This window comes from Pseudorca crassidens, chromosome 12, assembly GCF_039906515.1.
Source record: "Pseudorca crassidens isolate mPseCra1 chromosome 12, mPseCra1.hap1, whole genome shotgun sequence".
Classification (NCBI taxonomy): Eukaryota; Metazoa; Chordata; class Mammalia; order Artiodactyla; family Delphinidae; genus Pseudorca; species Pseudorca crassidens.
Genome location: NC_090307.1, coordinates 86,289,144 through 86,309,571, shown reverse-complemented (window position 1 = coordinate 86,309,571; position 20,428 = coordinate 86,289,144). Strand labels below are relative to the sequence as shown.

The 20,428-nt window shown below is 59.7% G+C and overlaps 1 protein-coding gene across 30 annotated transcripts in view; it reads left to right on the top strand.

Moving 5' to 3' along the window:
* Positions 1-20,428, top strand: part of NCOR2 (nuclear receptor corepressor 2) — a 226,907-nt gene that overhangs the window by 171,109 nt on the left and 35,370 nt on the right. For 24 of the 30 annotated variants that reach the window (XM_067701126.1, XM_067701137.1, XM_067701121.1 and 21 more), the window contains 4 exons: positions 6,520-6,667; positions 10,652-10,702; positions 11,828-12,455; positions 19,869-19,989. In XM_067701126.1, the coding sequence (XP_067557227.1) occupies positions 6,520-6,667; positions 10,652-10,702; positions 11,828-12,455; positions 19,869-19,989 (948 nt within the window). The remainder of the gene's footprint in view (positions 1-6,519; positions 6,668-10,651; positions 10,703-11,827; positions 12,456-19,868; positions 19,990-20,428) is intronic. The other 6 variants (XM_067701134.1, XM_067701146.1, XM_067701141.1 and 3 more) reach the window with 1 other exon arrangement.

The following is a 20,428-nucleotide window of genomic DNA, read 5'->3' as shown; positions in this document are numbered from 1 at the left end:
CCCTGTCCTGGGAGGCTGAGTTGCTCCCCCATGGAGCCCTCCTTGGTCCAGAGAGGACGAGCAGGCTGCCGAGGTCACACGGCATGGCAGGCGGGCCAGGGACAGGATCACCCTCTCTGAACGCTCCTTGAGCACTGTGCAGAATTTGGGGGCACCCCTCCCCAGCTCCCCACCCCCACCCCAAGCATCCTAGGCCAGAGGGGGACGCTGTGCCATGGCCCTGTGGTCAGGGCTGAGGCTGGCCGCCAGGTCTCCTTCAGCTAGGCCCCTGCCTGTGCCCGTTCCCCGTGGTGTCTGCTTAGGCTGTGCCTCTTGCCCCTTCCCCGCCTGCTGTGCAGTTGGTTCCCGGTGCTCCCTGAGCTTCAGGCAGGGCCCCCTGAAACACAGGGAGCTCTGCTTTTTTCTAGAGCTTTCAGGACTCTGGTTTCGGCAGGGTGGAAGGCTCAGTGAGGGCCAAGGCCAAGGAGCGCCTGTCCGTAACGCTTGCTGAGATCCCGCAGCGCAGATAGGATCCAGCTCTGTGATGGTGGTGCTGGCCGTGGTGGTGGTTGGATGTGGGCGGGATGTCGGCCTCTACACACCAACTCAGGATTAACTGGGCTGGGAGTGAGGCCCTGAGCATCGCCCCAGGGACAGAGGGATCTTCCTGCTTCATCCCCTTCTCCCTCTGACCTGTCCTCCCTGCCTCTCCCCTCCCCCCATTCCCTGCTCAGCCCAGCCCAGCCCAGCCCAGCCGGTGCCCACACACCAGCCCGCTTCGCCCAGGCTGTTGGGTTACAGGTATCTCCTCTCACAGCCTACTAGCCCCCACCTCACTTTCCAGGTTTCCTTGGGGCACGGCCCTGCTGCGCCCCTGGGTGCCCCGAAACTTGAGAGGGTGGGTTGGGGAAACAGATTCCAGCCAGGTGGATGGTGCAGCCTGGGCTCCAGGGCGAAAGTGGGGTCAAGCGCCAGCTTCATGACTTGGCACCTGTGTGACCTCGGGCAGTGGCTGTACCCCGTGAGCCTCATTTCCTCATCTGTAAAGTGGGAGAATGATAGCCTTTACCCCGAGAACTCAGGTGAAGAGCGAATGAGTTACCACATGTAAAGGACTGAGTGCCTGCCAGAGGGGGGCGCTCCATGGGGGTTAGCTGCGCTAACTACTGGTAGAAGTATCAGTATCATCATTATTTTATTTTAAAGCCACTGACCCCATTCTTCTCAGGGGCATTCAAGGTGCTCTCTTGAATAATGTGTGCAGAAACAGCCAGGGTGGGGACTGTGGGCCCAAGACACCCAGGTTCAAATCCAGATTCTGCCACTTCCTAGCTGTGTGACCTTGGGCAAGTGGCTTGGCCTCTCTGTGCCTCAGTTTCCCCACTTCTGAAATGGGGATAATTCCCACCTCAAAGAGCTGTTGTGGGAATGATTCGAGTGAATGGGTGTGAAGTGCTTAGAACTGGGCCTGGCACGTCGCGAGTGCTACTAAGAGCCATAGTGGCATCATTGGTAGCAGAGGTGGTGGCATCAGTAGTGATGTGCCCATGGCCGCCAGATGCCTGGCGGCTTGGGTGCCGTGTCTCCCTTGGTTGTTAACTGGGTGTAGAGTATGCCTGCTCCTGGATTGCCTGAGCGATTGATTAGTCAATGGATTGATTCATTCACTCGCTCATTCAAAGAGGCAGCCGAGCACGATGGTATGGAGTAGGGCTCTGGGCTAGAGGGCTCACACCCCAGCTCTGTGGCCTCCTGGCTGTCGCCCGCAGGTTCGTGGCCTCAGCACTCAGCCTCAGCTGCCTCCTCTGTAAAAGGAGGTAAGACCCAGACCCACTCATAGGGTTGCTGTGAGCAGCAGAGGCTGCCAGCCCCGGCCCTCGGTCTGTGCTCAGTAAGTGTTGGGCGTTATCCTTATCACACACTCAGCCAGCCTTTATTGAGCGCCTACTATATGCCAGGGAAGCAATGGCAGGTGCCCCGGGTATACGTGTGGGTGGGGTTTCCTGCTGGGCAGAGGAGCTGGGTCTTCTTTAATGGACAGCGGGAGCCATTGAAGGTTTGTGAGCTGAGGGGTGACCCAGCGTGGGCCGGGCTCGGGGTGGATTGTGCTGGTCTGAGTGAAGTGTAGCCAAAGCTGATAGAGACGGTCGTCCTCCTTGTCCCCAGACTCTGAACATGCCGGTGGCTGGGCAGCAACGCTGGTGGGCCGGGGAGGGGGCGTGAACAGCAGGGGTACCCCGAGGCCCAGGTTGGGCCCCTCCCCCAGACCCCCGAGGTCGCCACCATTGGCCCGTCCTCAGGTGAAGATGCTGAGGGCAGGAGGGAGACACCGCAGAGGGGGTTTGAACCCAAGTCTGTGGGGGCCCCTGGCTTCCCTTCCTGGACCCGTACCTGTATTACTGGACATGGCTCCCACAGAACTCTGCAGAGGCTCGTCCTGCTGGGAAGCAGGGGACCAGAAGGTGGGGGCCAGTGGGCCGTGTTCTGAGGCCAGCAAACAGGGGAGCCTTGCTTGTCACTTGTGGACGAGAAAGGGCTGTTGGGGAGAGTGGGACGGGTTCCCTGCTGACAGCGAACGAGCGGACTTAAGTTGAAGGCTGCGGAGAAAGCTCAGTGAGGGATGGGGGGCCCGTCAGCCTGGGTCCGTCAGTCCTTACAGTGGACACCCATGGTGCCTGGGTGAGTTCCCTGTCACTGGAGAATGCAAGCAGTCCTCACAAGATGCTGTCCCACACCCTCCAGACCCTGGGAGGGAGACAGGTCCTGGTGATTCCTGCTGGCCGGGCCCCGTCTGGAGCTCAGGAAGGCACGTCACCCTCGGCCAGTGGAGGAAGCAGTGGGGGAAGCAGAGGGTCAGCGGGTGTCCCCTCCTGCCTTGCACCAGGCCTGGCCTGAGCGTGGCTACGGGCGACGTCAGCAGGAAGCAGGATCGGGCGGGCAGGCGGAGCGCGTCCCAGCGTTATGTAACATTTGGCACCAGTGACTTCTCCAAGGTTTTCCCTCCCCCTCCTAATGACCGAAGGTTACCCTTTTCTCCCATCTGTGAATCCAGGCTCTCGGGCTCAGCTTCCATGTTTCTCTGTCTCTGTCCATCTCAGCCCAGGCCCCGCCTTGCCTTGTTTTCCTCTGTTGCCTCTTCCATCTGAGGCTGCACAGGCCTGCAGAGAGAGATGGTCAGACAGGGAGGTACTTGAACCTGACCTGCATTGAAGTCTGGGCTTCTTGACCCACGAGCTGTGTGATCTTGGGCAAGTGTCTCTGCCTCTCTGGGCCAGTGTCTTTTTCTATCAGGTTCATGCATCTAAATTAGTAGTTACAAAGTGTCTCTTCTGTGCCAGGCGCTGTTCCAGGTGTCCTGGGAATACAGCTGAGAACAGACAAAGATGCCTGCCCTTGAGTTAATTGTAGTTCTAGAGACAAATTAACTCACAGATAATTTCAGATTGTGGTCTGAAGATAGATGAGGGATAGTAGTAGAAAGTGATTGATGGGGAATGAGATTAGCTGATTTTGACAGGGTAATCAGGGAGGACCTCCCTGAGGAGGTGATGTATGAGCAAAGCCCTGATGGAAGTGGGTACGTGAGTCATGTGGGTGTCTGGGAGAAGGCTGTCCAGCCAGAGAAGTGACGAGTGCAAAGGCCCCGTGCCCGGGGCATTGTAAGCCCATTTGCACAAGAAGGGCAGTGTGTTTGTAACAGACCAAGGAGGGTGAGCGAGTTAGAGAGCTGGGCGGGGTTCAGATCTATATCGCACTGGACTGTGTGGAGTGGGGAAGACTTGGGTTTTATATCAAGAGGTTCCGGGAGCGTCTGCAGAGTTCGAGGTAGAGAGTGGCATGCTCTGATTCGCAGAGTAGACATGCAGATCCAGTGAATTAATAAGTAAAGAATGCTTGGCCCATAGTAGGTGCTTAACAGACGTCAGCTGTAACTACCAATACTACTATCGCCAGCATCTCCTGTTCCATACACATGCCCCGATCTTGAGGTTCGGGGCCACGTGTGGAAGGGTTTGGTATGATTCCTGGGACACTAAGTCCCAGCCTCTGAAACCCAGAGCCGGGGGGATTCTGGTGTTGACATCATACTCACCCCACTTGGCCTGAGGTGGCCTGGGCTGCTGGCTCAGAGAGACCTCAGGTTCCCAGCAGGACGTGCATCCCAGCCAGGCCCATAGGAGCCCCCGTTCCCTGCGAGGCTCCAAGCATCCCCCCACCCCCCGGGCAGCCAGTCGCCTGCCTCACCCAGCTCCAGCACTCGAGTGAGTCCCTGTCTGCTAAAGATAGATTGGGGAAGAAGGGGGATCCCTCAGCTGCACCCACAAACCCACAGGCCACACAACTTTCTCATGCCCCCGCGAGCTCCAACGGGGGGCCCTCCGGGAGAAGCTCGGGGTTTGGGACCGGGGTGCGCCAGCCCCCAGAGGCAGGCGGATGGTGGAGCTGGGCGTTCCCACAGTGGTCCCGTGGACATTCGGCAGGGTGGGGCTGTGGTCCTGGCCGAGTGCTGGTGACGGAAACCGTGACTAACGGGCAAACAGACGTTTCCCTCTTCCTCCCCGAATTCTGAGCGGCTGCACCCCGAGGTCCCCCGTTTGCTCAGGAAGAAGGCAGGACAGGAAGTGATCCCACCCCCCAGGCAGGGCCTGGGGACCCCTGAGGCTTGCGCCCAGCCCTGCGGGGTGAGGGGCCAGGCTGGGCAGGGCCGGCTGGCGCCTGGAGGTGATGGAGCATCTGCCCGAGGGCGGGCTGTGCTGTGTTTTCACTCACGCACGGTGATGGTGGCTTTCTCCTGGGGGCCGGGGGATTGGCGGAGGGGAGGTGCGTTAGTTTCCTGTTTCCTGTAACAAGGCACCACAGACTGGTACAGGAACGTATCCTCTTGCAATCCTGGAGGCTGAGAGTCTGAAATCAAGGTGTCAACAGGGCTCCGCTTCTTCCGAAGGCTCCAGGGGAGGCTCCTGCCCTGCGCTCCCCGCTTCTGGGGGTCCCAGCTTCTGGGGGTGGCCTGCAATCCTTGACGTTCCTTGTCTTGGGGGTGCATCCCTCCCCTGGGTGCCTCTGTGTCCAAATTTCTCTCTTCTTCTAGGGACACCAGTCATTTTGGATTTAGGGTCCACCCTAATCTAATATGAACTCATCCTAATTACATCTGCAAAGAGCTCATTTCTAAGAAGGGTCACATCCTGAGGTTCGGGTGGACGTGAACTCTGGGAGGAACCGAGTCAGCCCAGTGTGAGGGGCTTCGCTGGGAGCTGCTGGCATGTCTGGGAGCGTTTAGGTTCCATCTCCTTCCTCAGGGACCCCAAAGGGCTCAGGCTGCGACCCCTCCCGTCACACCAGCTGTACTGGGGCGGGTCTCCTCTTAGGGACCAGTCCACTCCCCTGGGAGCCCCTGGTCACCTCGGACCCCCAGCACACTCTGCCTCCACATGTACCCCGACTCTGCCGACCGTGTGTTCAAGCCCTGGACGCTGCCCATTCAGTCACTCAGTAAGTCAATCCACACTTTCTGGCTGGCTCAGCATGGGGCTAAAGAGACACCCTTCTGGAATCCCCGGCCCAGTGCGGTGCAAAGACGGGAGCTGTCAAGGAGGAGTGATGATGAGCTGGGGGTAGGTGCCTGGCCCCATGCGTGGGGAGCAGGGCTTCTGGGGCCTGGGGGAGGCGTGGAAGGAAGTGAAGGGCTGCTCAGCGAAGGCCTTCTTTCTGTTCCTTGAACCACCCAGCTGGTTCCACCTCTGGGCCTCTGTACTTGCAGTTCCTTCCACCTGGACCACTCATCCAGAGCCTTGCCTGGCCAGCTTCTTCTCACGACTCAGACCTCAGCTCAGATGTCACCTCCTCCGAGAAGCCTTTTCCTTGCCCCGCCCTTGCATTCTCACCCCACCCTGTCTGTCCCTCTCAGCAGCCATGCCCCCACCTCTGAGTTGTCTTTTTAATTGATGTGTTGATTGCTCATCTCCCCGACTAGGTGGCCTGTGGGGCAGGGACCCTGTCTCCTCATTCGTCGTGTATTCTCAGCCCCTGGGGTGCCGTGTAAAGACTGGTGGGGTGAAATGACGTGCTGCCCAAGCTAGCCTGTCCCCCGGGGCTCAGCTGGGGACAGATGAGGCTGCAAGGAAAAGCTTCATTCATTCATTCTCTTCAGTGTACTGACCGTGCCTGGCAGTGTGTCCTCCAGAGGGTGTGGTCACTGCTCTGGCTAGGACAGCTGGCAGGGCTGGAGCGATCATGGGGGGCTTCCAGGCAGAGGCAGTCCTTCCTCATCTGTTCCGGAAGGATGTCTGGGCAGCCTATAGGCCAGGTTGCGCCCCAAGTGTATCTGGGGCATGATGGAAGAATGAAGCTCTGGGTAAAAATAACCACTGGCATGTCTGGCCGTGCAGTGGGGCACGAGGGGGGAAGGGCACCCTCAAGACCACGTGGATGGGATCACTGTCCCTTGCAGCTGTGGCAGGCCTCCGGCACCAGGAGTCCCCGGGCTGACAGCCCAGGCCCTTGCCCTGGCCCTGACCAACTGCTATCCCTGTGCCCTAGGAGAAGGAGAGGAACGCACGGAGGAAGAAGAAGAAAGCACCAGCTGCTGCCAGTGAGGAGGCTGCCTTCCCGCCCGTGGTGGAGGATGAGGAGATGGAGGCGTCAGGCGTGAGCGGGAACGAGGAGGAGATGGCGGAGGAGGCAGAAGGTGAGGGTGGGCGGTGGGAGCTGACCTCTCCCAGCAATGCCTGGGTGCTACCGGGAAGGAGCCTGGACGCCCCAAGAGGAGAGCATGGTGGCGATGGTGGTGATGGTGATGGTGATGATGATGATGGTGGTGGTGATGATGGTGATGGTGGTGATGGTGGTGATGATGATGGTGGTGATGGTGATGGTGATGGTGATGATGATGGTGATGGTGATGATGATGGTGGTGATGATGGTGATGGTGATGGTGATGATGGTGGTGATGGTGGTGATGGTGATGATGGTGACGGTGGTGGTGATGGTGATGGTGATGGTGATGATGGTGATGGTGGTGATGATGATGGTGGTGGTGGTGATGATGGTGATGGTGGTGGTGATGATGGTGATGGTGGTGGTGATGATGGTGATGGTGGTGGTGGTGGTGGTGGTGGTGATGGTGATGATGGTGGTGATGATGGTGGTGGTGGTGGTGGTGATGGTGATGATGGTGATGGTGGTGGTGATGGTGGTGGTGATGGTGATGATGGTGGTGATGATGGTGGTGGTGGTGGTGATGGTGATGATGGTGATGATGGTGATGGTGGTGGTGATGGTGATGATGATGGTGATGGTGGTGGTGATGATGGTGACGGTGGTGGTGATGGTGATGATGGTGGTGGTGATGGTGGTGATGATGGTGATGATGGTGGTGATGGTGGTGATGGTGATGGTGATGATGGTGATGATGATGGTGATGGTGGTGGTGATGATGGTGGTGATGATGATGGTGGTGATGGTGGTGATGATGGTGGTGATGGTGGTGGTGATGATGATGGTGGTGGTGATGATGGTGAAAATGACAGTGATAATGATGGTGACAGTGGCAACAATAATAATGGTAATCGGCATCTCTGCGCCCACAGGACACTTGTCCATTCAATCCTCCTGACCCCTGTGAGTTCAGTCTTGTGCTTGGTGACCTTACACGTCCAGGTCACATCCAGCTCTGGTGACGCCTATGACCTTGCCCAGCACCTCTGGTGTCACATTTTAGAAAAAGAAAGTTTATTTTTGAAAATGGTTTTTTTTAAATTTTTTTAACCACACTGTGCTGCATGCGGGATCTTAGTTCCCCGACCAGGAATCGAACCCGCGCCCACTGCAGTGGAAGTGCAGAGTCTTAACCACTGGATGGCCGGGGAAGTCCCTGAAAATAGTTTTTTGACCTGAAATATTATTTTACAAGTTGACTAATATAAGTACAGCCAATACCGTTGGTCGATAAGTATTCAGAAGTGATATAATTATGCTTCATTTTACTCCCGAGTGCCTCGATTTGGATGATAAACTGCACAGCCCCCGCTTTCTGTCAGCGGGCGCTGAGGCTCAGGGCAGTTACTCCAGGCACCCCAGGTATCACACAGATGCATCGTCTACCCTGATCTTAGATGAATTCTCCCACCAGGTGAGGGCTGCTAGAGAGAGCGAGAATCAGTCATTTAAATTGCACCGGCCGTTTGGCCCACTTCGCAAAAGGGGGATTTCTGACTGCACGAGATGGTGGCCTAACTTCAGAGCCCGGCCCCCACGTAACCTGCGTCTCCGCTGTGTAATCAGTGTTTGTAAACTCGGGAGTTACACCAGGCTGCCCGACACCAGGCTTGCACCCCTGGTCACTGATCAGTCTGCCTTTGGCCCCCGCCCCCTCTCCCTTTTCCTTGGTCTACACCAGTCCTCAAGGCATGACACCCCTGAAGACCCCAACCCCCGCGTAACTGAATGTCTCTGCCTCTCCTTCCGCCATCTCCCCGGCTGAGCTCCCCAGCGGGGCCTCAAGTTCTTGGTGAAGGGAACCTTTTCTCCTCCTGTCCGTGCCAGGGTTCCTTCCTGTCCCTCCTATCTGCCTGTCTCTGCATTTAAACTCCCTAACTTCTGCCAGCCTGTGAGGAAAGTGTGAATCACCCCCTGGCTCCGTGAACAAGACATGCAAATAAACTCAGGCTATACCAGCCCGCAGTGTATTCACCAGCCTGAATCCTGCTTCCTGGTTGAAAATGGAGAATCAAGCCATTTGGTTATTACTGTCTTACCCTGGGGATGGACCTTGGGGGGTGAGTGTGGCCTCCTTGCCAGCCTTGGGTCTTTCTGGCCCGAGTTGACCAGAGGCCTGACCAGTGTCTGATGGGAGGCTCCAGACCCCTCTGCTCTGTGCATTCTGGGTCTTGTGTCTGTAGCCAGGAAAAGGGAGCCTAGGGAGCAGAAACCCAATCCCCTCATTAAATATCCATCCGGGCAGGAGGCAGGCTTGGTGGGAAAGTTAGAGGAAGCCAGTCTTCGGCTCAGCATTAAAAGCAAAACAGGCGCTGCCCAGTAAGAGAACTGTGCGGTGGTGAGCTCCCTGTCACTTGTAGGGTTCACACAGCCTATCGAGGATGGGGAGAGAGGCATTCTCTGCTGGGTAGTGGGGCGGGGGTGCTGATCTGGCTGAATCCAAGGCTTCTGTGACCACCTGATGGCTCTGTGCACATCAAGGAGGCAGTTTAGAAGATCCTGCCCAAAGGCACAGGGTGATGTTCCCATCTTACAGATGAGGAAACCAAGGCCCAGGGAGAGGAGAATCACTCACATGGGGTGTCACGTAGCTGGTGGACTTGGAATCTGCCAGTCCAGCCGGCATTCGCTGCGTAACTCTGTCCCTGTGACCAGGATAGGGGAAGTGAGGTAGGTTCTGGGTTAGGGCCTGAGGTCACCACGATGGAACCTTCTGGAATACCCCGCCAGCCCCAACTGCACTGCAGACCCCTCCCTGCACGGGGCAGGCAGCAAGTGCCTTGTCGTATCTAGGGGGGAGGTGAATCCAGGGGAGGGAGGAGTGATCCATTTGGCCCCGTAGTGTCCCTAGTAAAGATTGTGGTCATAAGAGCAACAGCCTTGAGTTATTTCCTTTAATTGTCACAACAGGCCAGTGGGTGCTGTCATCACCCCATTTTACAGATGAGGTCACTGAGGCACAGAGAGGTTACCCAAGGTAACCAGTTGGCCTGTTTGGGGACCAGGATTCAAACTTGTCTGGAGTGCTGATTCTCAGGCCCCACCTGGACCTACTGAGTGAGAAACGTTTTGGGCGTGGGCCCAGCCATGTGAGTCTTCATGGCCCTCAGGCTCTCTCGGGTCTGAGAACCCCTGACAGAGACAGACAAGCCTCTGGGTAAGGGAGAGAGCCAGGCGTGAACCGCCCTCTTTGTAGATGAGCACACGGACTCTGGGGCGAAACCACGTATCCAGGGGACCTCAGCGCTGGCCCCCTCCATCCTGTGGTCTGATGACGTGAAAGGAGGGACTGACATTGCCGGAGTCAGAAGGCAGGGGCAGGAACCGGTGGTTAGGGACACAGGATGTTGGGGTCAACCCCCTCCTGCCTCCACGCAGTATGGCCTGGGGCAAGTGACTCAACCTCTCTGTTTTCTCATCTGAAAAGGAGAATGGTGATCACCTCCAACTTAGAGGTTATTGAGGGTGAGATGAGTCGTGTGTGTGAAGAGCTTTGCCCGGAGCCCAGCACCCACCGAGCGAGCCCTGTGTTGCTCCTGTTGGGATTATTATTTCTGGAAGGGATGGCCTTTGCTCTGAGCCTTAAAGTGGGAGAGGCCGGAGGTCTGGAGGCAGTGAAAGCTGAGGGAAGCGTTTGTGCAGGGCACCGGCAACCCCTGCTGACCCGACTCTGCGTCTGAGGGGTGAGACGGGGCTGGGCAGCCCCAAGGGCCTCTCCCCCAGCCCTGCCCACCTCTGAGGCCAGCACCTCCCACCCCAGGACCCTGGAGCCAGTGACTTGTCCAAGGGCACCCAGGAGTGTTCAGGGGTGAGGGCTCTTGGGACAGGGCTGTAGGTCCTCCTGCTGCCTGCTGGGCCCTGGGCCCCTTTCCCAGCCCTGCCTGGCCACCCAACCTCCCACCCCACCTGCTGCTCATGTCACCTCGCTTCTAACCCTTCTCTCACTTCCTTCCAGCCTTACACGCCTCTGGGAACGAGGTACCCAGAGGGGAATGCAGTGGCCCAGGTACGAATGTGGCCAGCTGGCCGTCGGGGGCGGGGGTAGGGCCTGACCAGGGCGGGGGGCATCCCAAGGGGGCCTTTTCTCTATGAGGGGCCCCACCTCTGTGAGCACGCCTCTGCCTGTGAGCACCACCATTTGTGCTGCCGCCACCTCTGTGCCCCCTCCTCCGCGCAGTGTCTCTTCCCCATGCCGTTCCCAGGCTCAGTCGTGCAGATTAGTGTGCTGGCTTGACTGCTTGGTTGATTTTTCAGTAGTGTGTTCACCTGCGACGCTTACCCAGTTTGATTTCCCCAACAGGAAGTGGGGAGGAGGGGGGTTTCGGATGTGCCCATTTTGTAGAAAATGGGGAAAATTGAAACCCAGGAAGTGACAGGAGCGGTTGTTAAGCCCAAAGAGCCAGGCCTGCCTGGAGCTGAGGTCCCCTCTCCCTTCACCTGTATGCACGTTCAGTCATTCGATCGATACGTATTGTGCCCCTGCTGTGTACCAGCCCTGTGGGAAATGGCTGGGGGATGCAGTCGGTGTGGACCCTTTCCCCGGGGGCTCCTTTGAGTTCACTGGCCCCATTTTATGTCATCGTGTTATGATGACAGCAGGGGTGATAACGACAGCAGACAGTTACCAGGTGTCACCCTGTGCTGTCACAGCCCCTGTGGGGTGGGAACTGTTCTCCCCACCCTACAGATGGGGAAAGCAAGGCTGGGAGGCCACCGGTGTTACCACGGCCAGGCCACCAGCCGGGGCAGAGCCAGGGTTTGCAGCCCAGATGAGAAAAAGGAGACCCCAAAACAAAGGCCTGCAGCCCTGGCCGCCCCCAGCCTGACTCTGTGGGGTGCGGGCCGCCCACCGGGGGGTTGGAAGTTAACAGGTTGCTGGGCTCCTGGGTCAGCAGGTGGAGAGGGCGGCCAGAGGAGGACAGGGCACTGGGAGGGGCCGGCGGGGGCGCTGCCCAGGCGTGTGGGAGCCTTAGGGCTGCGTGGTGTCAAGCGATGGGGTCACAGCGCCCTGAGCTCCTGCCTGGAGCCAGGGCGTGCAGTCGGGGCTGTCGGGGGGCCGTGGGGAGGGCCGGGCCTGCCTCCACCCTGAGCCCCCGGCACCGCTCACTCCATCTTCACTGTCCCCGCACAGCCACCGTCAACAACAGCTCCGACACCGAGAGCATCCCGTCGCCCCGCACCGAGGCCGCCAAGGACACCGCGCAGAGCGGGCCCAAGCCCCCGCCCACCCCGGGCGCCGATGCGCCACCTCCTGAGCCCCCCAGCCCGCCTCCCGAGGACGCCCCGGCCCCCAGCGAGCCCGCCCCGGCCCCCGAAGCCGCCTGCCCACCCACGACCCCGACGGCGCCCGCCTCACCTGCCGCGGCCCCTGCTGTGGTGCCCAAGGAGGAGAAGGAGGAAGAGGCCGCAGCCGCCCCCTCGGCTGAAGAGGGAGAGGAGCAGAAGCCCCCTGCGGCCCAAGAGCTGGCAGCTGACGTGGGCAAGACAGAGGAGCCCGGCGAGGCGGCCCCCTCGGAGCCCATCAAGAGCGAGCGCGAGGAGGAGGCCGCCGAGGAGGGGCCCGACAAGGCCAAGGGGGGCGCGGAGGCCGCAGCCGAGGCCACGCCCGAGGGGGCGCCCAAGGTGGAGAAGAAGGAGGGCGGCGGCCCTGGGGGCAAAGGCCCCGCGGCCAAGGGCTCGAGCGCCCCCCAGGACAGCGACTCCAGCGCCACCTGCAGTGCCGACGAGGTCGACGAGCCCGAGGGCGGCGACAAGAACAGGTGAGTGGGCTGCCCGGCTGGCAGCTTGGCCGGCTGGCGGCTTCGTCGTCTCCCTCTGTGGGCTGCCCGGCTGGTGGCTCCGTCGTCTCCCTCCGTACACGCTTACTGATCGCCATCTGTGTACCGAGACGGCAGCGCATGAGGCCACGTCCACGCCTGCCCTCGGAGGGAGGGGAGGCCGCCACTGAGTGGTCCGGACGCAGGAGCTCCGTGGTGGGAGAGGGCAGCGTCGGGGGCTTGGTCCCCCTCAGCGGTGGCCTCTGAGCTGAGCCCGGACGGGGAAGGAGGAGCCACAGGGAAGGCCAGGGGACGGCGTGCTGGGCAGCGTGGGTTAGCGTCCAGAGCCGCCGCCGCAGAGGACCGCCCCCCAGTCAGAGCGTGGGCAGGGCCGTGCCTCGCGAAGGCTCCTTCCTGCCTCGGTGGCGCCGGCGGTTGTTGGCTCGTAGACACGTCGCTCCGTGGTCCCGTGACGTCCTCCCTGTGCGTCTGTGTGCCCTAATTGCCCTTGTGCTCTAAGGACACCAGTCCACTGGATGAGGGTCCCCCCTAAGGACCTCATCTTAACTTGGTCACATCTGCAAAGAGCCTGTTTCCCAAGACGTTCACGTTCACAGGTACTTGGCTGTTTGGACGTGAACGTATTGTGGGGGACGCAAGTCTCCCCTCAACACAGTGGGGACAGCAAGTGCAAAAGCCCCGGGGTGGGGCTGAGCCTGCGTGATCCAGGCCCTGAGTGGCGGAGCGGGGCGGGGGGTGGGGGGGCAGCTTGGAAAGAGGCAGGGTCAGCAGACCAGCCCACCTCGTGCAACCCTTCTGGCTGGGTGGGCGGCTGCATTTTGCCCTCAGAGGGAGAGAGCCTGAGAGAGTTGGGGTATGTCTGCCTCAGTGTGTTGGGAGGGGGCGGGGGGTTAACGGGGGCCACAGGGGCACAGGGATACGTACAGGTTGGAAGGTGGCAGCAGCCGTGTCCCAGGGGCCGGTGAGGCTGGTGGCGGTGGACACGGGGGAAAGTGGCAGATCCCGGGATCCTTGCTGGTTCCTCTTCTGCCCGCGGAGGGTCCCCGAGACCCCCGACGAGAAGCAAAGCTCGTACACCCCACTTAGGGCCAAACGTGGGCAGCGGAGGGCAGAGCTGTGGAGATCCGCTCCAGCTCACGTCTGGGCGGCTTGAAGAATTCAGCGAGGCAGGCCGGCCCGTTTTATTTTGACTGAAAACAGTGCAGTCTGTTTTCTCTCCTCACGTCTCTCGGAAAAGTTCTGGGCGGCACGAGAGGGAGGAAAATCTGACTTTCAAACCCGACCTGTTCCCCAGGAGCCGTTTCCTCTGCCCCACAGTTCACCTCGGGGCGTGCGAAAACGGCAACTTCTAGAACGTTTCGTATGAAACGAGGACTTACTTGGTCAGAGCTCTCTGGGTCCCCACGTGGTCCACAAAAGCCGGTGAGCCACGTCGTCCTCTGCCTCCTGCGTCCGGGGGTCCCTGGCGGGACCCTCACCCCGCTTGTGTGGCCCTTTGATAAGCAAAGGCCTGGACAACAGGTTTCTGAGGGCGCAGAGGCCCTGAGCTTCCTGCCCAGAGGGCGCAGCTTGGGAAACAGTGCTCGTGGCGGCTCGGTCTGCCCGGGAGGGCCCTGGGCCAGGGTCTGGCCACTCGGCTCACTCTTTGCGCCTGGGTAATGGGGTCAGGGCGGGCGGCTCCCCACCCCACTCCTGCTGGCCGCGGGGACAGAGTCATGGAGACACATGTTTCTGCTCTTAGTGGGGAGAGCGCTGAGCTCGTGGGACAGCCACGCTGATAAGCGGCCTCCCGGAGTCTGTGTTTCGGGTGCACACGGCCTGACGGGCTGGACGGCTCGGCCGCTTGGCCTGGGTCCCGACAGCCCGCCCGCACCTCTCGGGCCAGGCCTGAAGCCCCGCAGCCTACTTTCAGCGGCCCCCCACCCCAGCCCCACCCAGGGACGTGTCCTTCCCTCCCCGAGCTGGGTCTGGCTTCCATCCACTCTTCCTGCCTGAGCGGCCAGCATTCGATCCCTCGGGAGCAGGGGCCCTGGGCTGGGAGTCAGGACACCTGGTTCGTCACGCCCTCTGTGACCGAGGCCATTCCCCCGGCCCCAGGGTGAGGCTGGACTCAGGCCAGCCTCCTGACCTCTTCCCTCCCGGGCCACAGCCACACAGGGCCGGGCAGGCGCCGGAGGACGCAGGCGATCTCGCGTCAGAGCGCGCCCTGGCAGCCAGCGCCTCCCGGGAGGGCCGGTGGGATGGGTGGGCCCCCAGGCGACCCCCGGTCCTGGCCTCCTGCCCACAGCCCTCCCTCCTGCCTGGCAGTCCCGGCGCAGTGAACTGGGCGTCCCTGGACAGACGCAAGATGCATCTCGTTCTGGCCTGTGCCCGGACGACTTGGGGAGGGAAGATCATATCCTGCTTTTACTCTCCCTCACTCTCTGCCAGGCGGCTCCACCTGGGAGTCTTCTTGGCCCACAGCCAGAGACACTGGCTTTGATTGCAGAGCCTTGAGCTTGGCGGGCCCCGCCTGTTCCACTTCCCAGAGAAGGTGCCTGGGCACTTGCCGGCAGGGCTGGGCCTTCTGAAAGTCCTTTCTCTGGACCTCAGCGTTTTCACGTATAAGATGGGTGTGGGTATCCCGGCTTATGGGCTTCTTGTCAGGATAATGGAGTTACGAGCCAGCCTGGCACTTTGGAGCTGCCCTCCTTTGCAGCCGCTTCAGGCTGCCCGCACAGGTCACTCCAGGAGGAGGCTGGAAGGCGGCTTCTTCTGCTGAGCCCCTGGAACTTTGAAAGAATGTAACAGCAATTTCTCCTCTATTTCTTTATTCCATAAATGATTAACTGGGCACCAGTGTGTGCCATTCTGGGCTCAAGGGGTGCCGGGAACAGGACAGACGAGGTCCTGGCTCCAGGGAGCTTACATTTTAGTGAGAGCGACTAGTACGGAACTGGAACAGTAATGGAATAAAGGGAATGCTCGTGTGATAAGTGGATGATGGAGAGATTGGGGGTGGGGGCAGCGGGAGGGGCAGTCAGGGAGGCCTGTCTGAGGAGGTGACATTGAAGGATGATCAGAACACGTAGTGTGAGACATGGAGGGAAAGCCAGCAGTGGGAACAGCCAGTTCAAAGGTCCTGTGGCCACATGAGCTTATGTTCAGTAGACAGCAAAGAGGCCTGTGGCTGAGTGTGGAGCAAGTGAAGGGAAGAGGGGAAGGCAGGAGAGGAGGCCACAGAGGTGGGCAGGGACCTGGCCCGACCTGGCTCCACAGGGCCCCAGGGGTCGAGGTAAGGAGTGCACTTTTATCCTGGGAGCACAGGAGAGTAACATGACTTCGTCTGTGTGGACACCTATCCCAGCAAAGCGATAACGAGAAGCTGGGGAAAGGGGGCTCAGCAGAGAGGGGGCTACTGCTGCAGGACCCAGAGTCCCCTGTGGCCCCTCCCCTCCCCCAGCCCTGGTCTTCCAGGGTGGGAAGAAAAACCACAGGAATGGGAAGGTGCCCGAGCCGCTCAGCGCCAGGCGCCATTCTCGGGGCTTCCTGTGTTCCACCCACAGGACAGTCCTCGGAGGGAGCCACTGTTCTCATACCCATTTTACGGATGAGGGGAAACTGGGTGAGGCACAGCTGGTTAAGTCATACGGCCAAAGGTGGGATTTGAACTGGGAGCCAGAGCCCTGAATACGGGGTGGTGGGCGGGACCCTGGCTGCTCTCGGCCAAGTTGCTGGCTTCCCCCGCCTGTCCCGGGTCATGTGCACAGTGCCAGGCTCCGAGAGCCCCTACCCTGCCCAGGCCTCCAGGGAGGAAAATAAAAGCCCTGTCTTCCAAGAAGACAAAGGAAAGAGAACAGAGGGAGGGCGCTGCCACGAGGAGGCCCCTGGAGGTGGTGCTCGCCCACCGTGGACGTGGGATGAGGGGGTTGGGGGCCACGTGAGCACCAGGCATCTTCCCGCTCCCCAGTGGGGGGAGCTCAGGACCCTTGGGTTTGTTGAGGACCTGAATCCAGACCGTTGTTCTTGGATGCCGCCCTCTTTTTTTTTTTTTTTTTTTTGCGGTACGCGAGCCTCTCATGGTCGTGGCCTCTCCCGTTGCGGAGCACAGGCTCAGCGGCCATGGCTCACGGGCCTGGCCGCTCCGCGGCACGTGGGATCTTCCCGGACCGGGGCACGAACCCATGTCCCCTGCATCGGCAGGCGGACTCTCAACCACTGAGCCACCAGGGAAGCCCCGGATGCCGCCCTCTTTACCGTGAGCTGTCAGGCTGTCATCTCGTCAACTGTGAAGTGCTGTGCCCATGGCCGCAGTCCCCACTGAGCTCCTGCCTTGCTGGGTGAGGGTTAGGGGGGATTCAGGAAATCCTGAGGGGTCTGGACCTCTGTGCTCGTACCCACCCCCCCAGCTGGTGCCTGCTGAGAGCATTCGAGGGGCGACCCCTGCCCCCTCCAATCTGACTGCCCCCTGTCTGGACGAGAAGCCACCGGGAAACCGAGGCAGGACACAGGTCTGAGTAGGAGGTCCTAGTTCGCTGACAGAGTGAGACACAGACACTTTGCTTATTTTATATGTATCATAAAAGCATATTTTGTGTCCCTATAAAATTATATTTACAAAAATGTGAAAGTTTATATTTTAACTTTAATATCTGCATTTTAGAGTAATTTATATGGCAAATAATAGTATAACATTATTACTTTATTGTTTGTAGAAAGAGTACAGTTACTATAACGAACCCTTGGTTTCATGGCTGGCAAATAGTATATTCTTTATGTTTCCCTTGTCACAGCTTTACTGAGACATAATTCACGAACCACACAGTTCAGCCATTGAAGTGTGCAGCTCAGGGCTCTTAGTACATTCACAGAGTTGTGTAACCATCACCACTGCTTAATTCCAGAACATTTTCACTGCCCCAAAAAGAAACCCCAGACCGTTAGCAGTCATTGCTCATCCCCCACCTGCAGCCCCCGGTCCGCTAATCTCTCTTCTCTGTCTGTGTCCATGGACTTGCCTCTTCTGGGAATTTCATAGAAATGGAACCATGCCGTGTGTGGCCTTTTGCAACTGGCTTCTTGCGCTCAGCGTCGTGTCTGAGGTTCATCCATGTTGTAGCCTGTGTCAGCCCTTCACTCATTTGTGGCTGAATAGTATTCCGTTGTGTGTGTGTATATATATATATATCACATTTTGTTTATCCATTCATCTGTTTTGGGCCATTTGGGTTGTTTCCACCTTTTGGCTCTTGTGAATAGTGGCTGCTGTGATCTTGTGTGAACGAGTGTTTGTGTGGATATATGTTTTCGTTCTCTCGAGTATATGCCCAGCAGTGGAATTGCCGGACCCTATGGTGACTCTGTTTCACCTTTTGAGGAACTGCCAGTGTTTTCCAAAGTGGCTGCAGTATATTCCTTTTAAACTTAAGTCTACAGATGCAAGTTGGTTTAAACGGACATTGGTAATTTGTTGCGACGGGTGTGTGGGGCGGTGTTTGGTGACAGTTGAAGCTGGAGGTGGGGAATGCAGGACAGGTGATAACATCAGTTCTCAGACCTGGTCAGGGTGCCTTGGCCCGAGGGTGGTGGGCAAAACGGGGCTGGGCCTGAGTCCGGGGGAGCAAGGACGGGCAGCCACAGCAGGAGAGGCTTCAGGGGGTCCTCAGAGTGCGAGCAGGGTCTGGAGAGGTCGAGAGAGGTGAGGACGGCAGGGGGGGGTGAGCCAGGTCGGGAGGACCGTGGAGACCAGCTGAGCACAGAGAAGTCAGGCCGACCTCTGCGCCCGGCGCCACCTGCATGCCATGGGCAGCGCCAGTGGGCGTCGCCGAGACTGACTCCGCTCAGCTGAGTATGTGGCAGATGCGGCCGGGGGTTAGCGCCCTCGGGACTGGCTTGTCACAGGTTGTGGTCCCGGTCACAGGCCATGGTCTCACTGCAGAGAGCAGAGGGTACCTCAGCTGCACATCACCTGTCTGTCCTGCTCCATCTGTAGGAAGCAGCCGTGTTCTGCTCTTTGCTGGGTGTCCGGCAGCCAGCACTGGGTGGCGTGAGCTGCGTCCTGGTGGTCATGGATGTTACCTGGAAGGCAGTGGCTGTGCTTACAGTCTGCATGTGGCATCAGCCAGGATGGTCACAGTGCACACCAAGGGCTGTACCAACAGGACCCTCTGGCTTTGGGGGCCTGGCCTTCGTTGTGCCCTCTGGCTGAATCCAGCCCGCAGCCAATGCCTTTGTGTGTCCCGTTTGATCATCTAGCCAGCTCCGGCGCCCTGCAAGCAGACATTGGATTCTGGGTCTCCAACCACGCACCCCAAGCACAACACCAGGCCTGCTGTGTATTCAGCAAGTGCGGGTCACAGGAGGGAACCGAGAGCTGGGCCGGAGCCAGGCAGCCCCGGTGGGTGGGTGAGGGGTTCTGAGGCTGCAGCAGACCCAGCTCCTGGCCTAGAGACTCTCATTCCAGCTGGGGAGGCAGACAGGGATTGTGGCAGGACACTGTGGTCAGTGCTGGCGAGTTCTGGAAATCCCTGAAGACTTCCTGAAGGAGGTGACACCTGTGAGCAGCTCTGGAACCACACCCCAGGGCAGGCTTTGCTCCGGTGTCCCAGACACTGCACCTCTACACTGGGGTGACCCTGTCGCTGGCATCCCACTGTGTTTCAGCCCCCCCACTCCGCCACCCCCCCGACACACACACCATGCACCCTGTGCAGGTGCGCTGCCCCATTCTGCATGTCAGCATCAGACAGACGTGACCTTGCTTTAGAGAACGAGGCACCTGCAGGCCCTGCTGAGCACCACAGCCCCACTTAGGGCTGCTGGGCGGGCCGTATACACGCTGACCAGCCCCTCCATGCAGAGCCTGTACCTCCCGCTTTAGCGCCCCAGCATACGGTGTGCAGGCGAGATTCCCAGTATCTCAGGTTGCATTTGGGCTGAGTGGGGGGCTCCCCAATTCTGGTCTCCAATAAGCAAGGTCCTCTCAGTGCCACGCCCCAGGCCCTAACCCTGGTACCTGAGCCTCTCCTATCTGGGTGACGGATATTCTCCCTGAACCTCCCAAGCTCCCCAAGCCTTAAGCTGGTTGATTCTTGGCCTTTCTGGCAGCTTCCAAAGGGCCGAGCGTGGTGTGGGCCCTGAGTGTGGGTTTCTCTGGGGCTTTCCTTGCCTTGGGCTGTCTCAGGAGTGTTTGATCCTGGCTGGGCCTCTGGGCCGGGGTGGGAGGGGTCTTGGCCCCTTGTGAGGCCTGCCTGGACCAGAGGAAGGAGGGAGGGTGGAGACCCCACCATGACCCCAGGCTCCTGGGCCCCGTGATCCTGGACCTTCGCCTCTCTCTGGCAGCCCCTCCGGCCCCGTCATCCAGGCTGGAGCCAGGAGGCCGGGAGCCCGTGGGCCTGACGCTGGTCTCCCCCGCAGGCTCCTGTCGCCACGGCCCAGCCTCCTCACTGCGACCAGCGACGCCAGGACCAATGCCTCGCCCCAGAAGCCGCTGGACCTGAAGCAGCTGAAGCAACGGGCGGCTGCCATCCCCCCGATTGTGAGTCCCGGGCCCCTGCGACCTCCACCTCCTGTTGGGGGGACGGTAGACCTGGCCGGGCAGGCGGGGCCCCGGCACCTGCAGCCTGGCTCTACCCGCGTCTCCCGTTCCCTGGGGAAAGCCCCATGGAGACAGGCGCGGAGGCTGGGGGACTGGCGAGGTGTCCGCCCTGGCCTCTCTCCCCACCCCGCCCGCCGACAGTTCTCCAGGGGCACCCAGACCTCACAGAAAGCTCCCGCAGCCCTCTGTCACGGCTCCTCGGAGTGGAGGGCGGCGCCCCGCAGTTACCGAGAGGCCCTTCGCTGGGGGAAGGAGGGGAGCTGGAAGATTCTTCCCCAGGCCCGGCAGGAGGACCCTCAGAGGTGCCCCTTACTCGTGATGGCTCAGTCGTGGCCAAAGCCGTGCCTCTCCAAGGAGGTGGGCCGGGCCTTCAGATGCT